At 47.3% G+C, this 24,615-nt stretch overlaps 1 protein-coding gene across 8 annotated transcripts in view; it reads right to left on the bottom strand.

Moving 5' to 3' along the window:
- The window catches only part of METTL22 (methyltransferase 22, Kin17 lysine), a 748,727-nt gene extending 740,427 nt beyond the window's left edge, over positions 1-8,300 (bottom strand). For 3 of the 8 annotated variants that reach the window (XM_063934253.1, XM_063934254.1, XM_063934260.1), the window contains exon 1: positions 8,197-8,299. In XM_063934253.1, the coding sequence (XP_063790323.1) occupies positions 8,197-8,214 (18 nt within the window). In that variant the 5' untranslated portion in view covers positions 8,215-8,299. Of the gene's footprint in view, positions 1-7,820; positions 7,928-8,196 lie in introns of those variants that run through there. The other 5 variants (XM_063934256.1, XM_063934255.1, XM_063934257.1 and 2 more) reach the window with 4 other exon arrangements.
- Positions 8,301-24,615: the final 16,315 nt, after the last annotated feature.

The following is a 24,615-nucleotide window of genomic DNA, read 5'->3' as shown; positions in this document are numbered from 1 at the left end:
ATATGACGGGTTGGTTTGGACCCCCCCCAAAAAAGAAGCAATTAATCTCTCCTTGCACAAACTGGCTCTACAGAGGCAAGATGTCCACCTCATCTTCACCCTCCGATATATCACTGTGTACATCCCCCTCCTCACAGATTATCAATTCGTCCCCACTGGAATCCACCATCTCAGCTCCCTGTGTACTTTGTGGAGGCAATTGCTGCTGGTCAATGTCTCCGCGGAGGAATTGATTATAATTCATTTTAATGAACATCATCTTCTCCACATTTTCTGGATGTAACCTCGTACGCCGATTGCTGACAAGGTGAGCGGCGGCACTAAACACTCTTTCGGAGTACACACTTGTGGGAGGGCAACTTAGGTAGAATAAAGCCAGTTTGTGCAAGGGCCTCCAAATTGCCTCTTTTTCCTGCCAGTATAAGTACGGACTGTGTGACGTGCCTACTTGGATGCGGTCACTCATATAATCCTCCACCATTCTATCAATGTTGAGAGAATCATATGCAGTGACAGTAGACGACATGTCCGTAATCGTTGTCAGGTCCTTCAGTCCGGACCAGATGTCAGCATCAGCAGTCGCTCCAGACTGCCCTGCATCACCGCCAGCGGGTGGGCTCGGAATTCTGAGCCTTTTCCTCGCACCCCCAGTTGCGGGAGAATGTGAAGGAGGAGATGATGACAGGTCGCGTTCCGCTTGACTTGACAATTTTGTCACCAGCAGGTCTTTCAACCCCAGCAGACCTGTGTCTGCCGGAAAGAGAGATCCAAGGTAGGCTTTAAATCTAGGATCGAGCACGATGGCCAAAATGTAGTGCTCTGATTTCAACAGATTGACCACCCGTGAATCCTTGTTAAGCGAATTAAGGGCTGCATCCACAAGTCCCACATGCCTAGCGGAATCGCTCCCTTTTAGCTCCTCCTTCAATGCCTCCAGCTTCTTCTGCAAAAGCCTGATGAGGGGAATGACCTGACTCAGGCTGGCAGTGTCTGAACTGACTTCACGTGTGGCAAGTTCAAAGGGCATCAGAACCTTGCACAACGTTGAAATCATTCTCCACTGCACTTGAGACAGGTGCATTCCACCTACTATATCGTGCTCAATTGTATAGGCTTGAATGGCCTTTTGCTGCTCCTCCAACCTCTGAAGCATATAGAGGGTTGAATTCCACCTCGTTACCACTTCTTGCTTCAGATGATGGCAGGGCAGGTTCAGTAGTTTTTGGTGGTGCTCCAGTCTTCTGTACGTGGTGCCTGTACGCCGAAAGTGTCCCGCAATTTTTCTGGCCACCGACAGCATCTCTTGCACGCCCCTGTCGTTTTTTAAAAAATTCTGCACCACCAAATTCAAGGTATGTGCAAAACATGGGACGTGCTGGAATTTGCCCATATTTAATGCACACACAATATTGCTGGCGTTGTCCGATGCCACAAATCCACAGGAGAGTCCAATTGGGGTAAGCCATTCCGCGATGATCTTCCTCAGTTGCCGTAAGAGGTTTTCAGCTGTGTGCGTATTCTGGAAAGCGGTGATACAAAGCGTAGCCTGCCTAGGAAAGAGTTGGCGTTTGCGAGATGCTGCTACTGGTGCCGCCGCTGCTGTTCTTGCGGCGGGAGTCCATACATCTACCCAGTGGGCTGTCACAGTCATATAGTCCTGACCCTGCCCTGCTCCACTTGTCCACATGTCCGTGGTTAAGTGGACATTGGGTACAACTGCATTTTTTAGGACACTGGTGAGTCTTTTTCTGACGTCCGTGTACATTCTCGGTATCGCCTGCCTAGAGAAGTGGAACCTAGATGGTATTTGGTAACGGGGGCACACTGCCTCAATAAATTGTCTAGTTCCCTGTGAACTAACGGCGGATACCGGACGCACGTCTAACACCAACATAGTTGTCAAGGACTCAGTTATCCGCTTTGCAGTAGGATGACTGCTGTGATATTTCATCTTCCTCGCAAAGGACTGTTGAACAGTCAATTGCTTACTGGAAGTAGTACAAGTGGGCTTACGACTTCCCCTCTGGGATGACCATCGACTCCCAGCGGCAACAACAGCAGCGCCAGCAGCAGTAGGCGTTACACGCAAGGATGCATCGGAGGAATCCCAGGCAGGAGAGGACTCGTCAGAATTGCCAGTGACATGGCCTGCAGGACTATTGGCATTCCTGGGGAAGGAGGAAATTGACACTGAGGGAGTTGGTGGGGTGGTTTGCGTGAGCTTGGTTACAAGAGGAAGGGATTTACTGGTCAGTGGACTGCTTCCGCTGTCACCCAAAGTTTTTGAACTTGTCACTGACTTATTATGAATGCGCTGCAGGTGACGTATAAGGGAGGATGTTCCGAGGTGGTTAACGTCCTTACCCCTACTTATTACAGCTTGACAAAGGGAACACACGGCTTGACACCTGTTGTCCGCATTTCTGGTGAAATACCTCCACACCGAAGAGCTGATTTTTTTGGTATTTTCACCTGGCATGTCAACGGCCATATTCCTCCCACGGACAACAGGTGTCTCCCCGGGTGCCTGACTTAAACAAACCACCTCACCATCAGAATCCTCCTGGTCAATTTCCTCCCCAGCGCCAGCAACACCCATATCCTCCTCATCCTGGTGTACTTCAACACTGACATCTTCAATCTGACTATCAGGAACTGGACTGCGGGTGCTCCTTCCAGCACTTGCAGGGGGCGTGCAAATGGTGGAAGGCGCATGCTCTTCACGTCCAGTGCTGGGAAGGTCAGGCATCGCAACCGACACAATTGGACTCTCCTTGTGGATTTGGGATTTCAAAGAACGCACAGTTCTTTGCGGTGCTTTTGCCAGCTTGAGTCTTTTCAGTTTTCTAGCGAGAGGCTGAGTGCTTCCATCCTCATGTGAAGCTGAACCACTAGCCATGAACATAGGCCAGGGCCTCAGCCGTTCCTTGCCACTCCGTGTGGTAAATGGCATATTGGCAAGTTTACGCTTCTCCTCCGACAATTTTATTTTAGGTTTTGGAGTCCTTTTTTTACTGATATTTGGTGTTTTGGTTTTGACATGCTCTGTACTATGCCATTGGGCATCGGCCTTGGCAGACGACGTTGCTGGCATTTCATCGTCTCGGCCATGACTAGTGGCAGCAGCTTCAGCACGAGGTGGAAGTGGATCTTGATCTTTCCCTAATTTTGGAACCTCAACATTTTTGTTCTCCATATTTTAATAGGCACAACTAAAAGGCACCTCAGGTAAACAATGGAGATGGATGGATTGGATACTAGTATACAATTATGGACGGGCTGCCGAGTGCCGACACAGAGGTAGCCACAGCCGTGAACTACCGCACTGTACTGTGTCTGCTGCTAATATATAGACTGGTTGATAAAGAGATAGTATACTCGTAACTAGTATGTATGTATAAAGAAAGAAAAAAAAACCACGGTTAGGTGGTATATACAATTATGGACGGGCTGCCGAGTGCCGACACAGAGGTAGCCACAGCCGTGAACTACCGCACTGTACTGTGTCTGCTGCTAATATATAGACTGGTTGATAAAGAGATAGTATACTCGTAACTAGTATGTATGTATAAAGAAAGAAAAAAAAACCACGGTTAGGTGGTATATACAATTATGGACGGGCTGCCGAGTGCCGACACAGAGGTAGCCACAGCCGTGAACTACCGCACTGTACTGTGTCTGCTGCTAATATATAGACTGGTTGATAAAGAGATAGTATACTCGTAACTAGTATGTATGTATAAAGAAAGAAAAAAAAACCACGGTTAGGTGGTATATACAATTATGGACGGGCTGCCGAGTGCCGACACAGAGGTAGCCACAGCCGTGAACTACCGCACTGTACTGTGTCTGCTGCTAATATATAGACTGGTTGATAAAGAGATAGTATACTCGTAACTAGTATGTATGTATAAAGAAAGAAAAAAAAACCACGGTTAGGTGGTATATACAATTATGGACGGGCTGCCGAGAGCCGACACAGAGGTAGCCACAGCCGTGAACTACCGCACTGTACTGTGTCTGCTGCTAATATATAGACTGGTTGATAAAGAGATAGTATACTCGTAACTAGTATGTATGTATAAAGAAAGAAAAAAAAACCACGGTTAGGTGGTATATACAATTATGGACGGGCTGCCGAGTGCCGACACAGAGGTAGCCACAGCCGTGAACTACCGCACTGTACTGTGTCTGCTGCTAATATATAGACTGGTTGATAAAGAGATAGTATACTCGTAACTAGTATGTATGTATAAAGAAAGAAAAAAAAACCACGGTTAGGTGGTATATACAATTATGGACGGGCTGCCGAGTGCCGACACAGAGGTAGCCACAGCCGTGAACTACCGCACTGTACTGTGTCTGCTGCTAATATATAGACTGGTTGATAAAGAGATAGTATACTCGTAACTAGTATGTATGTATAAAGAAAGAAAAAAAAAACACGGTTAGGTGGTATATACAATTATGGACGGGCTGCCGAGTGCCGACACAGAGGTAGCCACAGCCGTGAACTACCGCACTGTACTGTGTCTGCTGCTAATATATAGACTGGTTGATAAAGAGATAGTATACTCGTAACTAGTATGTATGTATAAAGAAAGAAAAAAAAACCACGGTTAGGTGGTATATACAATTATGGACGGGCTGCCGAGTGCCGACACAGAGGTAGCCACAGCCGTGAACTACCGCACTGTACTGTGTCTGCTGCTAATATATAGACTGGTTGATAAAGAGATAGTATACTCGTAACTAGTATGTATGTATAAAGAAAGAAAAAAAAACAACGGTTAGGTGGTATATACAATTATGGACGGGCTGCCGAGTGCCGACACAGAGGTAGCCACAGCCGTGAACTACCGCACTGTACTGTGTCTGCTGCTAATATATAGACTGGTTGATAAAGAGATAGTATACTCGTAACTAGTATGTATGTATAAAGAAAGAAAAAAAAACCACGGTTAGGTGGTATATACAATTATGGACGGGCTGCCGAGTGCCGACACAGAGGTAGCCACAGCCGTGAACTACCGCACTGTACTGTGTCTGCTGCTAATATATAGACTGGTTGATAAAGAGATAGTATACTCGTAACTAGTATGTATGTATAAAGAAAGAAAAAAAAACCACGGTTAGGTGGTATATACAATTATGGACGGGCTGCCGAGAGCCGACACAGAGGTAGCCACAGCCGTGAACTACCGCACTGTACTGTGTCTGCTGCTAATATATAGACTGGTTGATAAAGAGATAGTATACTCGTAACTAGTATGTATGTATAAAGAAAGAAAAAAAAACCACGGTTAGGTGGTATATACAATTATGGACGGGCTGCCGAGTGCCGACACAGAGGTAGCCACAGCCGTGAACTACCGCACTGTACTGTGTCTGCTGCTAATATATAGACTGGTTGATAAAGAGATAGTATACTCGTAACTAGTATGTATGTATAAAGAAAGAAAAAAAAACCACGGTTAGGTGGTATACACAATTATTTGACGGGCTGCCGAGTGCCGACACAGAGGTAGCCACAGCCGTGAACTACCGCACTGTACTGTGTCTGCTGCTAATATATAGACTGGTTGATAAAGAGATAGTATACTCGTAACTAGTATGTATGTATAAAGAAAGAAAAAAAAACCACGGTTAGGTGGTATATACAATTATGGACGGGCTGCCGAGTGCCGACACAGAGGTAGCCACAGCCGTGAACTACCGCACTGTACTGTGTCTGCTGCTAATATATAGACTGGTTGATAAAGAGATAGTATACTCGTAACTAGTATGTATGTATAAAGAAAGAAAAAAAAACCACGGTTAGGTGGTATATACAATTATGGACGGGCTGCCGAGTGCCGACACAGAGGTAGCCACAGCCGTGAACTACCGCACTGTACTGTGTCTGCTGCTAATATATAGACTGGTTGATAAAGAGATAGTATACTCGTAACTAGTATGTATGTATAAAGAAAGAAAAAAAAACCACGGTTAGGTGGTATATACAATTATGGACGGGCTGCCGAGTGCCGACACAGAGGTAGCCACAGCCGTGAACTACCGCACTGTACTGTGTCTGCTGCTAATATATAGACTGGTTGATAAAGAGATAGTATACTCGTAACTAGTATGTATGTATAAAGAAAGAAAAAAAAACCACGGTTAGGTGGTATATACAATTATGGACGGGCTGCCGAGTGCCGACACAGAGGTAGCCACAGCCGTGAACTACCGCACTGTACTGTGTCTGCTGCTAATATAGACTGGTTGATAAAGAGATAGTATACTACTAATATTATATATACTGGTGGTCAGGTCACTGGTCACTAGTCACACTGGCAGTGGCACTCCTGCAGCAAAAGTGTGCACTGTTTTAATATAATATTATGTACTCCTGGCTCCTGCTATAACCTATAACTGGCACTGCAGTAGTGCTCCCCAGTCTCCCCCACAATTATAAGCTGTGTGAGCTGAGCAGTCAGACAGATATATAATATATATAGATGATGCAGCACACTGGCCTGAGCCTGAGCAGTGCACACAGATATGGTATGTGACTGACTGAGTCACTGTGTGTATCGCTTTTTTCAGGCAGAGAACGGATATATTAAATAAACTGCACTGTGTGTCTGGTGGTCACTCACTATATAATATATTATGTACTCCTGGCTCCTGCTATAACCTATAACTGGCACTGCAGTAGTGCTCCCCAGTCTCCCTCACAATTATAAGCTGTGTGAGCTGAGCAGTCAGACAGATATATATAATATTATATATAGATAATAGATGATGCAGCACACTGGCCTGAGCCTGAGCAGTGCACACAGATATGGTATGTGACTGAGTCACTGTGTGCTGTGTATCGCTTTTTTCAGGCAGAGAACGGATTATAAATAAAACTGGTGGTCACTGGTCACTATCAGCAAAACTCTGCACTGTACACTACTGAGTACTCCTAATGCTCCCCAAAATTAGTAAATCAAGTGTCTCTCTAATCTATTCTAAACGGAGAGGACGCCAGCCACGTCCTCTCCCTATCAATCTCAATGCACGTGTGAAAATGGCGGCGACGCGCGGCTCCTTATATAGAATCCGAGTCTCGCGATAGAATCCGAGCCTCGCGAGAATCCGACAGCGTCATGATGACGTTCGGGCGCGCTCGGGTTAACCGAGCAAGGCGGGAAGATCCGAGTCGCTCGGACCCGTGGAAAAAAACATGAAGTTCTGGCGGGTTCGGATTCAGAGAAACCGAACCCGCTCATCTCTAGTATTAAGTCACCAGTGCTCATGCATGGATATCTATAAAAACCTGGACTGTAAATTAACTGTAACCTACACATTGTGCAGGGGAGAGCAGGATAGCACATACTGTATGAACATACATGCAGGGATGTATGTAACATAAGTGCTGGCTGCAGGTCTCTGAGGATCAGCAACGCTGCGTGTCACCTTACGGCCGCCACTGATTGCAATTGTTAAATATTAATAATAATTAGGTTGGCGGGTATTTATAAAATAAAATGATCTTGGTTTTTAATTACAATTGGTGCTTCTAAATGATAAATATTAACCCTAGATCTGTGTATTTGTGTTTATTAGTACTTCCCATGCGATTTTGTTGCACCTGTGTAGTATACAGTATGTGTAAACACTGAGTAGGTACTGTACTGGAGGCAGCGCATCACAGTGTACAGTAACTGTCCCGGGTACTCAGGCAGGCAGAAAGCTGGACGCCATGCAGCAGCAGCAGGACCCTCGCAGCGGTGCCAGCAGACATGAGCGGGAGCTACAGTATAAGGCTGGCCGACACTAGCAGCACTCACCCGCAGACCCTGGCCCGGGAATAGCAGCACACTCCTGCTGCAGCCGCCTCTGCCTCAACCACCCGGGCGCTCTCCGATGTCGTCACCGCGACAAGTGTGATTGTAGCCAGTGTGGGCAGCTGCCAGGCTGCTTCTGCCGAGAGCACCGTACATGGGCAGGGAGAGGGTGGTGTGCCCGCCTCGTGCTGCTTCATCTGCTATTATTTCCGAGGGAGATATATGCAGCAACGAGAGCTTGGTACCTGATCTGACATTTGTACATAACGCATTAGACGTGTAGAGGAATTCACCGGGAACGGAAACAGACTATGCAGATGCTTCACTCTAATAAATACCAGACATGAGCCCGTAGTTATTTTAATTTCTAAAAAGTCACCTTAGTCCTTGGAAACATGCTTTCTCTTACGTCCTAGAGGACGCTGGGGACTCCGTAAGGACCATGGGGATAGACGGGCTCCGCTGGAGACATGGGCACTTTAAGAAAGACTTTAGGTATGGGTGTGCACTGGCTCCTCCCTCCATCCCCCTCCTCCAGACCTCAGTTAGCGAAACTGTGCCCAGAGGAGACTGGGGGGCAGATGTATTAACCTGGAGAAGGCATAAGGAAGTGATAAACCAGTGATATGTGTAAGGTGATAAAGGCACCAGCCAATCAGTTCCTAACTGTTAATTTACATATTGGAGCTGATTGGCTGGTGCCTTTATCACCTTGCACATATCACTGGTTTATCACTTCCTTATGCCTTCTCCAGGTTAATACATCTGCCCCTGGGTGCATTACAGGGAGCTCTCCTGAGTTTCCTGAAAGAAAATATTTTGTTATGTTTTTTATTTTCAGGGAGCCTGCTGGCAACAGACTCCCTGCATCGTGGGACTGAGGAGAGAGAAGCAGACCTACTTCTGTGAGTTTCAAGGCTCTGCTACTTAGGCTACTGGACACCATTAGCTCCAGAGGGATCGGTACGCAGGTCTCACCCTCGCCGTCCGTCCCAGAGCCGTGCCGCCGTCCTCCTCACAGAGCCGGAAGGTAGAAGCCGGGTGAGTATGAGAAGAAAAGAAGACTTCAGAGGCGGCAGAAGACTTCATGATCTTCACTGAGGTAACGCACAGCAGTGAAGCTGTGCGCCATTGCTCCCATACACCTCACACACGGCAGTCACTGTAAGGGCGCAGGGGGGGGCGCCCTGGGCAGCATATAAACCTCTCTTTGGCAAAAAAATATATATATATACAGCTGGGCACTGTATATATAAAGAGCCCCCGTCAGTTTTTAGTATATTTGAGCGGGACAGAAGCCTCCCTCAGCACTCACCAGCGCCATTTTCTCCATAGCACAGCGCTGAGAGGAAGCTCCCCGGACTCTCCCCTGCTTATTCCACGGTGAAAGAGGGTTTTGAAGAAGGGGGGGGGGGGCACATAATTTGGCGCATATATATATGTACAACAGCGCTACTGGGTAAACATATATTTATATAGTGTTTTTTCCTGGGTCATATAGCGCTGGGTGTGTGCTGGCATACTCTCTCTCTGTCTCTCCAAAGGGCCTTGTGGGGGAACTGTCTTCAGATAAGAGGATTCCCTGAGTGTGTGGTGTGTCGGTACGCGTGTGTTGACATGTCTGAGGTAGAAGGCTTTCAGGGGGAGGAGGAGGAGAAAATGAATGTAGTGTCTCCGTCGACAACGCCGACACCTGACTGGATGGATATGTGGAATGTTTTAAGTGCTAATGTAAATTTATTGCACAAAAGATTAGACAAAGCTGAAGATAGGGAACAGCCAGGGAATCAACCCATGTCTGTCCCTATGTCACAGGGACCTTCGGGTTCTCAAAAGCGCCCACTATCCCAAATAGTAGACACAGATACCGACACGGATTCTGACTCCAGTGTCGACTACGATGATGCAAACTTACAGCCAAAATTGGCTAAATGTATTCGATATATGATTATTGCAATAAAAGATGTTTTGCATATCACAGAGGAACCCCCTGTCCCTGACACGAGGGTACACATGTATAAGGAAAAGAAACCTGAGGTAACTTTTCCTCCCTCACATGTGCTGAACGAGTTATGTGAAAAAGCTTGGGAATCTCCAGACAAAAAACTGCAGATTCCCAAAAGGATTCTTATGGCGTATCCTTTCCCGCCAACGGACAGGATACGGTGGGAATCCTCCCCTAGGGTGGACAAAGCGTTGACACGCTTATCCAAGAAGATAGCGCTGCCATCCCAAGATACGGCTACCCTCAGGGATCCTGCTGATCGCAAGCAGGAGGTTACCTTGAAGTCGATTTACACGCATTCGGGTACCTTACTCAGACCGGCTATTGCGTCGGCCTGGGTGTGTAGCGCTGTAGCGGCATGGACGGATACCTTATCAGCGGAAATTGAAACCCTAGATAAGGATACCATCTTATTGACCCTAGGACATATAAAGGTTGCTGTCTTATATATGAGAGATGCTCAAAGAGACATTGGTCTATTGGGTTCTAGAATCAACGCTATGTCGATTTCTGCTAGACGAGTCCTATGGACCCGGCAATGGACAGGTGATGTCGACTCAAAAAGGCATATGGAGGTTTTACCTTACATGGGTAAGGAATTGTTTGGAGAAGGTCTCTCGGACCTGGTCTCCACAGCTACAGCTGGTAAATCCAATTTTTTGCCTTATATTCCCTCACAGCCTAAGAAAGCGCCACATTATCGGATGCAGTCCTTTCGGTCACAGAAAAACAAGAAAGTACGAGGTGCGTCCTTTCTTGCCAGAGGTAAGGGAAGAGGAAAGAAGCTGCACAACACAGCTAGTTCTCAGGAACAGAAGTCCTCCCCGGCCTCTACAAAATCCACCGCATGATGCTGGGGCTCCGCTAAGGGAGTCCGCCCCAGTGGGGGCACGTCTTCGGGTTTCCAGCCACATCTGGGTTCACTCACAGGTGGATCCCTGGGCAATAGAAATTGTTTTTCAGGGTTACAAGCTGGAATTCGAAGAGGTGCCTCCGCGCCGGTTTTTCAAATCGGCTTTGCCGACTTCTCCCCCAGAAAGGGAGGTAGTGTTAAATGCAATTCACAAATTGTATCTTCAACAGGTGGTGGTCAAGGTTCCCCTACCTCAACAAGGGAGGGGATATTATTCAACCCTGTTTGTAGTCCCGAAACCGGACGGTTCGGTCAGACCCATTTTAAATTTAAAATCCCTGAACCTATACTTGAAAAAGTTCAAGTTCAAGATGGAATCGCTCAGGGCAGTCATCGCCAGCCTGGAAGGGGGGGATTTTATGGTATCTCTGGACATAAAGGATGCGTACCTTCATGTTCCCATATATCCACCTCATCAGGCATACCTGAGATTTGCGGTACAGGATTGTCATTACCAATTTCAGACGTTGCCGTTTGGGCTTTCCACGGCCCCTAGGATTTTCACCAAGGTAATGGCGGAAATGATGGTACTCCTGCGCAAGCAGGGTGTCACAATTATCCCGTACTTGGACGATCTCCTCATAAAAGCGAGATCACGAGAGCAGTTACTGAACAGCGTGTCACTTTCACTGAAGGTGTTACAGCAACACGGCTGGATTCTCAATATCCCGAAGTCGCAGCTGGTTCCTACGACTCGTCTGACCTTCTTGGGCATGATTCTGGATACGGACCAGAAAAGGGTTTTTCTTCCGACGGAAAAGGCTCAGGAACTCATGACTCTGGTCAGGAACCTATTAAAACCAAAACAGGTGTCAGTGCATTACTGCACTCGAGTCCTGGGAAAGATGGTGGCATCTTACGAGGCCATTCCGTTCGGCAGGTTCCATGCGAGGACCTTCCAATGGGGCCTATTGGACAAGTGGTCCGGGTCACATCTACAGATTCATCAGTTGATCACACTGTCCCCCAGGGCCAGGGTATCTCTCCTGTGGTGGCTGCAGAGTGCTCACCTTCTAGAGGGCCGCAGGTTCGGCATTCAGGACTGGGTTCTGGTGACCACGGACGCGAGCCTCCGAGGTTGGGGAGCAGTCACACGAGGAAGAAACTTCCAGGGTCTTTGGTCAAGTCAAGAGACTTGTCTTCATATCAACGTCCTGGAGCTGAGGGCCATATACAACGCCCTTCGTCAAGCGGAGACCTTGCTTCGCGACTTACCAGTTCTGATCCAGTCAGACAACATCACCGCAGTGGCTCATGTAAACCGCCAGGGCGGCACAAGGAGCAGAGTGGCAATGGCGGAAGCCACCAGGATTCTTCACTGGGCGGAAAATCATGTAAGCGGACTGTCAGCAGTGTTCATTCCGGGGAGTGGACAACTGGGAAGCAGACTTCCTCAGCAGACACGACCTGCATCCAGGAGAGTAGGGACTTCATCAGGAAGTCTTCGCACAGATTGCAAGTCAGTGGGGACTGCCCCAGATAGACATGATGGCGTCCCACCTCAACAAAAAGCTGCAGAGGTATTGCGCCAGGTCAAGAGACCCTCAGGCTGTAGCTGTGGACGCCCTAGTGACACCATGGGTGTTCCAGTCAGTCTATGTATTTCCTCCTCTTCCTCTCATCCCAAAGGTGTTGAGAATAATAAGAAAAAGAGGAATACGGACAATTCTAATTGTTCCAGATTGGCCACGAAGGGCCTGGTATCCGGATCTGCAGGAGATGCTCACAGAAGATCCGTGGCCTCTTCCTCTAAGACAGGACCTGTTGCAACAGGGGCCCTGTCTGTTCCAAGACTTACCGCAACTGCGTTTGACGGCATGGCGGTTGAACGCCGGATCCTAGCGGAAAAGGGCATTCCGGATGAGGTCATTCCTACTCTGATAAAGGCTAGGAAGGATGTGACAGCTAAACATTATCACCGTATATGGCGAAAATATGTTGCTTGGTGTGAGACCAGGAATGCTCCTACGGAAGAATTCCATCTTGGCCGTTTCCTTCACTTCTTACAAACCGGAGTGAATTTCGGCCTAAAATTAGGCTCCATTAAGGTTCAGATTTCGGCCTTATCCATTTTCTTTTAAAAGGAATTGGCTTCTCTCCCAGAAGTACAGACTTTTGTGAAAGGAGTGCTGCATATTCAGCCTCCTTTTGTACCCCCGGTGGCGCCTTGAGACCTTAACGTGGTGTTGAGTTTCCTTAAGTCACACTGGTTTGAACCACTTAAAACGGTGGAGTTAAAATATCTCACTTGGAAAGTGGTCATGTTGTTAGCCTTGGCTTCGGCTAGGTGAGTGTCGGAATTGGTGGCTTTGTCTCATAAAAGCCCCTATTTAGTTTTCCATATGGATAGAGCGGAATTGCGGACCCGTCCGCAATTTTTGCCTAAGGTGGTGTCGTCTTTTCATATGAACCAATCTGTTGTTGTTATGATTCCAGCACTCCTGACCGGAGGAGATTTTATGACAAGGACCAGAGCGCTGGAATGGAATGCAGGTAATGGGAGCAGGGAAGACTAGTTGCCCCTGGCGCCCTAACTCTATTGTCTCACCCGTGCTATCGGAAATCCCCTGCGAGACTATGGTTTCTTGAGCCCATGGCAGCCACGTTTGAAGGGCGGATTATGTCTGCCCAACTCCGGTGCCCCCCGGTCTTAGTGAGAGACAAAGGGAAATCCGAGGCAGGATGATAACAAGAGGACCTCTGACTGACAACAGGCCAGGGGCAACAAGCTAACTAACAATAACAGAAGTATGTGCGGAAACCCGCCAGGGAAAAGGACAACCAAAATCCACTTGTCCAATACTCCTACCCAGCACCGCCGGATACCAGAGTGGACCTGTGGAAGCGGAACCCTCCGCAGAATGCTCCAAAACACAAATAATAAATAATAAAGCGGACAAGCCGCAACACACGGCAAGGCCGCGACTCACGTACACCACTGGATGTTATATGGTGATTAGTCAGGACTCCAGGAATAAGATGACAAACTTCCGAGTTCAGGACTTCCGAATACTGGAATGACCGGATACAGCAAGACTGGAACAGACTCTCAGCAAACAGAAACAGCATGCAGGAAGCTATTACCGGCGTCTGTGAGAAGCCCTGGGAGTGTATTTAACAAGGAGTCCTCCAATCAGCTGCCAAAAGGCTGATTAGAATAAATGCCGTGCAGCTGCCTTGCTGCATGGCCAGAGAGCAGGAGAATACATTAACTCTTAAAACCTAGCAACGGGGAACACGGTCCGCCAGTGGCGTCCCCGTTGCTAGGGTCCGTGCGGCTCAGCGCGCCCGGCGTCCAGCGTTGCCAGGGAGCCGGCGGCTGTCCGCGTACGGCGTCCCTGGTTGCTAGGCGCCGGGCCACACCGACGAGCGGACCCCGGCGCCTAACAGTACCCCCCCCTTGAGGAGGGGTCAAGGAACCCCTAAAGCCAGGCTTCCAAGGAAACTCCCGAAAAAATGCCCTCTTGAGCCTTGGGGCATGAAGATCCTTATCCAGGACCCAGGACCTTTCCTCTGGACCATAACCTTTCCAGTGAACCAGAAAATAAAGCCGGCCCCTGGACAACTTGGAATCGAGAACCTTCTCCACCAGGAACTCCTGTTGTCCCTGTACATCCACTGGAGATCTTCCCTGAGAGATCTTCCGAGGAAATTTATTGGAAGAAATGTATGGCTTCAACAGGGAGCAATGAAACGTATTACCAATCCGAAGAGATTTTGGTAAACGTAACCAGAAAGCAACTGGGTTAACTTTTTTAATGATATGAAATGGTCCAATAAATTTGGGTCCCAACCTAGCTGAAGATTGTCGAAGTCTAATGTTACGAGTCGACAACCATACCCTATCTCCCACCTTAAAATTGCAAGGACGTCGGAGCCGGTCAGAAAAATTTTTCTCACGAAAGGCCGCTTTTCTGAGAGCAAGGTGCACTTTTTTCCAAATGGCTCTGAGATGGGAGGTTAAGGTTAGCGAGGAAACTGAGGAATGTTGAAAAAAAGAATTAGCTCTGGGGTGAAAACCAAAAACTGAAAAGAATGGAGACACGTTGGTGGAGGAATGACAAGAATTATTGTAAGCAAACTCCGCTAATGGAAGAAACTCGGACCAATCATTCTGGAGTTTGGCTGAGTACAAACGCAAATACTGTTTCAATGATTGGTTAACTCGCTCGGTTTGCCCGTTGGACTGTGGGTGGTAACCAGATGTTAATGACAATCTCATCTTTAATGAAGCACAAAAACACTTCCAGAATTGTGCAACGAATTGTGGACCCCGATCAGAAACAATATCAGTGGGCAACCCATGAAGTCTGAAAATATGGCGGAGAAACAACACTGCCAATCCTTGGGCAGATGGCAGTCGGGGAAGGGCAATGAAATGAGCCATCTTGCTAAAACGGTCTACTACCACCCAAATGACTCTGCATCCAGCTGAAAGGGGAAGGTCCACCACAAAATTCATGGAAATATGAGACCATGGCCTGAGAGGGACATTCAAGGGCATAAGTTGCCCGATAGGCAAGGAACGGGCAACCTTATGCTGTGCACAAACCTGACATGAAGAAACAAACTCCTTAACGTCTTTAGAAAGACCAGGCCACCATACTGAGCGGGAGACTAACTCCAATGTCTTAGAGATCCCTGGATGCCCGGAAACTTTGTTATCATGGAACTCAGTCAAAACATTAGCTCTCAGGAACTCAGGGACGTAAAGACGACTAGCAGGAGAATTTCCAGGAGCTTGGTGTTGAAGCTGTTTTAACTGGGTAAATAAATCTTGTGTGAGGCCTGCCCAAATGACTGAAGATGGAAGTATGGGAGTAACAGGACTGTTATCATGAACCGGAAGAAAACTGCGTGACAGAGCATCTGCCTTGGTATTCTTGGAACCTGGCCTGAAAGTTATAATAAACTTGAAACGAGTAAAGAACAAAGCCCAACGAGCCTGCCGGGCATTCAGCCGCTTAGCTGATTCGATGTATTGCAGATTCTTATGGTCAGTCAATACTGAAATGGTATGTGTTGCTCCCTCCAGCCAATGCCTCCACTCCTCGAAAGCCCATTTTATTGCCAGTAGTTCCCGGTTACCAACGTCATAGTTGGATTCAGCGGAGGAGAATTTCCTAGACATAAAGGCACAAGGATGTAGTTCCTGAGACTCTGGATCCTTTTGAGATAGTATAGCCCCTACTCCAACCTCCGAGGCATCAACCTCCACCACGAAGGGCAATCCTGGATTGGGATGTCTAAGGACTGGAGCCGAGACAAAAGCTTGTTTCAAGGCCCGAAAGGACAACTCCGCTTCACGCGACCAGTTGGTAGGATCCGCTCCTTTCTTTGTCAGGGCCACAATGGGAGCAACCAGGTCGGAGAAGGAATGAATGAACCTCCTGTAATAATTCGCAAACCCTAAAAAGCGCTGAATTGCTTTTAAATTGGTGGGTTGCGCCCAACTAAGGATGGCCTGAAGCTTCTTTGGTTCCATGAAAAATCCCAGAGGGGAAATAATGTATCCTAAAAAAGATACCTCCGTGACATGAAACTCGCATTTCTCCAGTTTGGCATATAGATGATTCTCACGTAACTTTTGAAGAACCTGACGCACCTGGGTAACATGTTGTTCAATAGAGTCAGAATAAATCAGGATGTCGTCTAAGTAAACGACCACGAATTTCCCTAGGAAGTCACGGAGCACATCGTTAATGAGGTCCTGGAAAACTGCTGGAGCGTTAGACAAGCCGAACGGCATCACTAGGTACTCGTAGTGACCCGACTGAGTACTGAAGGCTGTCTTCCACTCATCTCCGGACCTGATTCGGATGAGGTTATACGCTCCTCTTAGATCGATTTTGGAGAAAATCGCAGCCAAACGCAGCTGATCAAAGAGGACAGAAATCAGCGGCAGAGGATAAGTATTTTTAACTGAGATTTTATTTAAGGCTCTATAGTCAATGCAAGGTCTGAGTGAGCCATCCTTTTTCTCCACAAAGAAGAAGCCTGCACTTAAAGGAGATTTAGATGACCTAATAAATCCTTTCCCTAGGCTCTCTTTAACATAGTCATTCATGGCCGCAGTTTCTGGCCCAGATAAAGCATATAACCTTCCCTTTGGCAATGCGGCACCAGGAATTAGCTCAATGGCGCAATCATAAGGCCGATGGGGAGGCAGAAGGTCTGCATTGCCCTTGGAGAACACATCAGCAAATTCCTGGTACTCCACGGGAATGAGTTCAGGAATTGCAGCAGCTATTCTGACTGGAAACGAAATACATTCCTTATCACAGAAGGCACCCCATTGAGAAATCTCCCCTGACCGCCAATCAATGGTGGGATTGTGAAAGGCCAGCCAAGGGTGACCCAGAACCACTGGAACTGCTGGGCAATGGGTAAGGAAGAACTCGATCTTTTCAGAATGAAGAGCTCCTACCGTAAGTAGTACAGGGGGTGTACAGAGGGAAATAACCCCATTGGACAGTGGACTCCCATCTAGACCATGCATGGTGACACTCCTACCCAAAGATAACTGAGGAATGCCTAAGGCCTTGGCCCAAGTTAAATCCATAAAGTTTCCTGCGGCTCCACTGTCGACAAAAGCCGACACCGAGGAACTGAGGCTGCCAAAGGAAACCTTAGCTGGGACTAAAAGGGAGTTATGCGAGGAGATAAGCTGCAGACCTAGGTGAACCCCCTCACAATTCACCTGGTCAAGGCGTTTCCCGACTTATTCGGACAATTACGAGCAAAATGTCCCTTACCCCCACAGTACAAACAAAGACCAGAGTTTTGCCTTCTGGTTCTCTCTTCAGGAGACAACCGGGAGAGACCCATCTGCATGGGCTCCTCTATGTCCTCAGGGATGGAATATACACACGGAGATGACCTGACCGATGCTCCTTTTTCAGCCTTCCGCTCTCTGAGACGACGATCAATCTTAATAGAAAGTTCCATGAGTTTATCGAGAGTCTCAGGAGCGGGATACTGGAGGAGACTGTCTTTAATTGATTCTGATAAGCCGAGGCGAAACTGACTGCGCAGGGCTGGGTCATTCCAGCCACAGTCGTTCGACCACCGGCGAAACTCCGTACAATAAACCTCTGCGGGATTCCTACCCTGTCTGAGAGCGCGCAACTGACCTTCAGCGGATGCCTCTCTATCAGGGTCGTCATATAACAGTCCTAAAGACCCCAAAAAAGCGTCTACTGACAGCAACACCGGATCATCTGCTTTTAAACCAAATGCCCAAGTCTGGGGATCCCCCTGGAGCAAAGAAATAATAATCCCGGCCCGCTGAGATTCAGTACCCGAGGAGATCGGTCTTAAACGAAAATAAAGTTTACAGGATTCTTTAAAATTAAAAAACTCTTTTCTATCCCCAGAAAAACGGTCAGGCAAATGCATTTTTGGTTCAGGAACTACCCTCGGGGAAGTTCGTAAAAGATCTTCCTGCGACTTCACCCGAAGGGAAAGATCCTGAACCATCTGAGTAAGTTCTTGAATCTTTTAGACAATGTACAAAATGCAGATATGCGCACCCTGGGGTATTATGGGATAATTAAATATTTTGTGGAGAACGTTCAATGTTCAGATGTTCAAATCCTTCCCTTTTAGAGTAAGAACAGAATTCCTCCTTTTTCCCTCAAAAAAACAGAAGTAAGGGAATATATAGTGAAGTACAGTTTTATTTGGAGTGTAAATAACATGAACAAAAATAAAATAAAAGTAATAATTCCACCAACTTATAGTGGGGCAAATATGCGTACCAGAATACGTGGGGTTCCCACCGAAGGTTCTCCACCTTGAGAAAGGCTCCCAGAGAGCAGAAACGCGTTGGTGCTGTGGGACAGACTGCGATTGATCCAATAAGAGGGGGAATACCCAGGAATACCACGGCTAGAGGAGGAACAGTACTGAGATCCCGGGAGGTATCTGTTTAACACCTCACAAGCGTTATAGGGTAACCTTCGGTGGGAACCCCACGTATTCTGGTACGCATATTTGCCCCACTATAAGTTGGTGGAATTATTACTTTTATTTTATTTTTGTTCATGTTATTTACACTCCAAATAAAACTGTACTTCACTATATATTCCCTTACTTCTGTTTTTTTGAGGGAAAAAGGAGGAATTCTGTTCTTACTCTAAAAGGGAAGGATTTGAACATCTGAACATTGAACGTTCTCCACAAAATATTTAATTATCCCATAATACCCCAGGGTGCGCATATCTGCATTTTGTACATTGTCTAAAAGTTCCCTTGGAAGTGGGGGTGACCACTTCAGCGGAGATTGCAGCACTGCTGTGTTGGAGCGCTGGTTTGAAAACGTTTCTAACAAAAAAGTTCTTGAATCTGACTGACTAAGAGCTGACCAGGATTTGGTCCTAACCCTGTTGGATTCATGAGGCCGACAATTTCTTACAAAAAACTGAATAAAAATTAAACTCCGTTTTAATTTTAAGTTTTGGTATGGCCGGTAATAATGTTATGATTCCAGCACTCCTGACCGGAGGAGATTTTATGACAAGGACCAGAGCGCTGGAATGGAATGCAGGTAACGGGAGCAGGGAAGACTAGTTGCCCCTGGCGCCCTAACTCTATTGTCTCACCCGTGCTATCGGAAATCCCCTGCGAGACTATGGTTTCTTGAGCCCCTGGCAGCCACGTTTGAAGGGCTGATTATGTCTGCCCAACTCCGGTGCCCCCCGGTCTTAGTGAGAGACAAAGGGAAATCCGAGGCAGGATGATAACAAGAGGACCTCTGACTGACAACAGGCCAGGGGCAACAAGCTAACTAACAAAAACAGAAGTATGTGCGGAAACCCGCCAGGGAAAAGGACAACCAAAATCCACTTGTCCAATACTCCTACCCAGCACCGCCGGATACCAGAGTGGACCTGTGGAAGCGGAACCCTCCGCAGAATGCTCCAAAACACAAATAATAAATAATAAAGCGGACAAGCCGCAACACACGGCAAGGCCGCGACTCACGTACACCACTGGATGTTATATGGTGATTAGTCAGGACTCCAGGAACAAGATGACAAACTTCCGAGTTCAGGACTTCCGAATACTGGAATGACCGGATACAGCAAGACTGGAACAGACTCTCAGCAAACAGAAACAGCATGCAGGAAGCTATTACCGGCGTCTGTGAGAAGCCCTGGGAGTGTATTTAACAAGGAGTCCTCCAATCAGCTGCCAAAAGGCTGATTAGAATAAATGCTGTGCAGCTGCCTTGCTGCATGGCCAGAGAGCAGGAGAATACATTAACTCTTAAAACCTAGCAACGGGGAACACGGTCCGCCAGTGGCGTCCCCGTTGCTAGGGTCCGTGCGGCTCAGCGCGCCCGGCGTCCAGCGTTGCCAGGGAGCCGGCGGCTGTCCGCGTACGGCGTCCCTGGTTGCTAGGCGCCGGGCCACACCGACGAGCGGACCCCGGCGCCTAACAGTACCCCCCCCTTGAGGAGGGGTCAAGGAACCCCTAAAGCCAGGCTTCCAAGGAAACTCCCGAAAAAATGCCCTCTTGAGCCTTGGGGCATGAAGATCCTTATCCAGGACCCAGGACCTTTCCTCTGGACCATAACCTTTCCAGTGAACCAGAAAATAAAGCCGGCCCCTGGACAACTTGGAATCGAGAACCTTCTCCACCAGGAACTCCTGTTGTCCCTGTACATCCACTGGAGATCTTCCCTGAGAGATCTTCCGAGGAAATTTATTGGAAGAAATGTATGGCTTCAACAGGGAGCAATGAAACGTATTACCAATCCGAAGAGATTTTGGTAAACGTAACCGGAAAGCAACTGGGTTAACTTTTTTAATGATATGAAATGGTCCAATAAATTTGGGTCCCAACCTAGCTGAAGATTGTCGAAGTCTAATGTTACGAGTCGACAACCATACCCTATCTCCCACCTTAAAATTGCAAGGACGTCGGAGCCGGTCAGAAAAATTTTTCTCACGAAAGGCCGCTTTTCTGAGAGCAAGGTGCACTTTTTTCCAAATGGCTCTGAGATGGGAGGTTAAGGTTAGCGAGGAAACTGAGGAATGTTGAAAAAAAGAATTAGCTCTGGGGTGAAAACCAAAAACTGAAAAGAATGGAGACACGTTGGTGGAGGAATGACAAGAATTATTGTAAGCAAACTCCGCTAATGGAAGAAACTCGGACCAATCATTCTGGAGTTTGGCTGAGTACAAACGCAAATACTGTTTCAATGATTGGTTAACTCGCTCGGTTTGCCCGTTGGACTGTGGGTGGTAACCAGATGTTAATGACAATCTCATCTTTAATGAAGCACAAAAACACTTCCAGAATTGTGCAACGAATTGTGGACCCCGATCAGAAACAATATCAGTGGGCAACCCATGAAGTCTGAAAATATGGCGGAGAAACAACACTGCCAATCCTTGGGCAGATGGCAGTCGGGGAAGGGCAATGAAATGAGCCATCTTGCTAAAACGGTCTACTACCACCCAAATGACTCTGCATCCAGCTGAAAGGGGAAGGTCCACCACAAAATTCATGGAAATATGAGACCATGGCCTGAGAGGGACATTCAAGGGCATAAGTTGCCCGATAGGCAAGGAACGGGCAACCTTATGCTGTGCACAAACCTGACATGAAGAAACAAACTCCTTAACGTCTTTAGAAAGACCAGGCCACCATACTGAGCGGGAGACTAACTCCAATGTCTTAGAGATCCCTGGATGCCCGGAAACTTTGTTATCATGGAACTCAGTCAAAACATTAGCTCTCAGGAACTCAGGGACGTAAAGACGACTAGCAGGAGAATTTCCAGGAGCTTGGTGTTGAAGCTGTTTTAACTGGGTAAATAAATCTTGTGTGAGGCCTGCCCAAATGACTGAAGATGGAAGTATGGGAGTAACAGGACTGTTATCATGAACCGGAAGAAAACTGCGTGACAGAGCATCTGCCTTGGTATTCTTGGAACCTGGCCTGAAAGTTATAATAAACTTGAAACGAGTAAAGAACAAAGCCCAACGAGCCTGCCGGGCATTCAGCCGCTTAGCTGATTCGATGTATTGCAGATTCTTATGGTCAGTCAATACTGAAATGGTATGTGTTGCTCCCTCCAGCCAATGCCTCCACTCCTCGAAAGCCCATTTTATTGCCAGTAGTTCCCGGTTACCAACGTCATAGTTGGATTCAGCGGAGGAGAATTTCCTAGACATAAAGGCACAAGGATGTAGTTCCTGAGACTCTGGATCCTTTTGAGATAGTATAGCCCCTACTCCAACCTCCGAGGCATCAACCTCCACCACGAAGGGCAATCCTGGATTGGGATGTCTAAGGACTGGAGCCGAGACAAAAGCTTGTTTCAAGGCCCGAAAGGACAACTCCGCTTCACGCGACCAGTTGGTAGGATCCGCTCCTTTCTTTGTCAGGGCCACAATGGGAGCAACCAGGTCGGAGAAGGAATGAATGAACCTCCTGTAATAATTCGCAAACCCTAAAAAGCGCTGAATTGCTTTTAAATTGGTGGGTTGCGCCCAACTAAGGATGGCCTGAAGCTTCTTTGGTTCCATGAAAAATCCCAGAGGGGAAATAATGTATCCTAAAAAAGATACCTCCGTGACATGAAACTCGCATTTCTCCAGTTTGGCATATAGATGATTCTCACGTAACTTTTGAAGAACCTGACGCACCTGGGTAACATGTTGTTCAATAGAGTCAGAATAAATCAGGATGTCGTCTAAGTAAACGACCACGAATTTCCCTAGGAAGTCACGGAGCACATCGTTAATGAGGTCCTGGAAAACTGCTGGAGCGTTAGACAAGCCGAACGGCATCACTAGGTACTCGTAGTGACCCGACTGAGTACTGAAGGCTGTCTTCCACTCATCTCCGGACCTGATTCGGATGAGGTTATACGCTCCTCTTAGATCGATTTTGGAGAAAATCGCAGCCAAACGCAGCTGATCAAAGAGGACAGAAATCAGCGGCAGAGGATAAGTATTTTTAACTGAGATTTTATTTAAGGCTCTATAGTCAATGCAAGGTCTGAGTGAGCCATCCTTTTTCTCCACAAAGAAGAAGCCTGCACTTAAAGGAGATTTAGATGACCTAATAAATCCTTTCCCTAGGCTCTCTTTAACATAGTCATTCATGGCCGCAGTTTCTGGCCCAGATAAAGCATATAACCTTCCCTTTGGCAATGCGGCACCAGGAATTAGCTCAATGGCGCAATCATAAGGCCGATGGGGAGGCAGAAGGTCTGCATTGCCCTTGGAGAACACATCAGCAAATTCCTGGTACTCCACGGGAATGAGTTCAGGAATTGCAGCAGCTATTCTGACTGGAAACGAAATACATTCCTTATCACAGAAGGCACCCCATTGAGAAATCTCCCCTGACCGCCAATCAATGGTGGGATTGTGAAAGGCCAGCCAAGGGTGACCCAGAACCACTGGAACTGCTGGGCAATGGGTAAGGAAGAACTCGATCTTTTCAGAATGAAGAGCTCCTACCGTAAGTAGTACAGGGGGTGTACAGAGGGAAATAACCCCATTGGACAGTGGACTCCCATCTAGACCATGCATGGTGACACTCCTACCCAAAGATAACTGAGGAATGCCTAAGGCCTTGGCCCAAGTTAAATCCATAAAGTTTCCTGCGGCTCCACTGTCGACAAAAGCCGACACCGAGGAACTGAGGCTGCCAAAGGAAACCTTAGCTGGGACTAAAAGGGAGTTATGCGAGGAGATAAGCTGCAGACCTAGGTGAACCCCCTCACAATTCACCTGGTCAAGGCGTTTCCCGACTTATTCGGACAATTACGAGCAAAATGTCCCTTACCCCCACAGTACAAACAAAGACCAGAGTTTTGCCTTCTGGTTCTCTCTTCAGGAGACAACCGGGAGAGACCCATCTGCATGGGCTCCTCTATGTCCTCAGGGATGGAATATACACACGGAGATGACCTGACCGATGCTCCTTTTTCAGCCTTCCGCTCTCTGAGACGACGATCAATCTTAATAGAAAGTTCCATGAGTTTATCGAGAGTCTCAGGAGCGGGATACTGGAGGAGACTGTCTTTAATTGATTCTGATAAGCCGAGGCGAAACTGACTGCGCAGGGCTGGGTCATTCCAGCCACAGTCGTTCGACCACCGGCGAAACTCCGTACAATAAACCTCTGCGGGATTCCTACCCTGTCTGAGAGCGCGCAACTGACCTTCAGCGGATGCCTCTCTATCAGGGTCGTCATATAACAGTCCTAAAGACCCAAAAAAAGCGTCTACTGACAGCAACACCGGATCATCTGCTTTTAAACCAAATGCCCAAGTCTGGGGATCCCCCTGGAGCAAAGAAATAATAATCCCGGCCCGCTGAGATTCAGTACCCGAGGAGATCGGTCTTAAACGAAAATAAAGTTTACAGGATTCTTTAAAATTAAAAAACTCTTTTCTATCCCCAGAAAAACGGTCAGGCAAATGCATTTTTGGTTCAGGAACTACCCTCGGGGAAGTTCGTAAAAGATCTTCCTGCGACTTCACCCGAAGGGAAAGATCCTGAACCATCTGAGTAAGTTCTTGAATCTTTTAGACAATGTACAAAATGCAGATATGCGCACCCTGGGGTATTATGGGATAATTAAATATTTTGTGGAGAACGTTCAATGTTCAGATGTTCAAATCCTTCCCTTTTAGAGTAAGAACAGAATTCCTCCTTTTTCCCTCAAAAAAACAGAAGTAAGGGAATATATAGTGAAGTACAGTTTTATTTGGAGTGTAAATAACATGAACAAAAATAAAATAAAAGTAATAATTCCACCAACTTATAGTGGGGCAAATATGCGTACCAGAATACGTGGGGTTCCCACCGAAGGTTCTCCACCTTGAGAAAGGCTCCCAGAGAGCAGAAACG

The sequence above is a fragment of the Pseudophryne corroboree genome, chromosome 7, assembly GCF_028390025.1.
Source record: "Pseudophryne corroboree isolate aPseCor3 chromosome 7, aPseCor3.hap2, whole genome shotgun sequence".
Lineage (NCBI taxonomy): Eukaryota > Metazoa > Chordata > Amphibia > Anura > Myobatrachidae > Pseudophryne > Pseudophryne corroboree.
The sequence above is the reverse complement of the archived record's forward strand: the minus strand, read 5'-3'. Positions and strand labels throughout refer to the sequence as shown.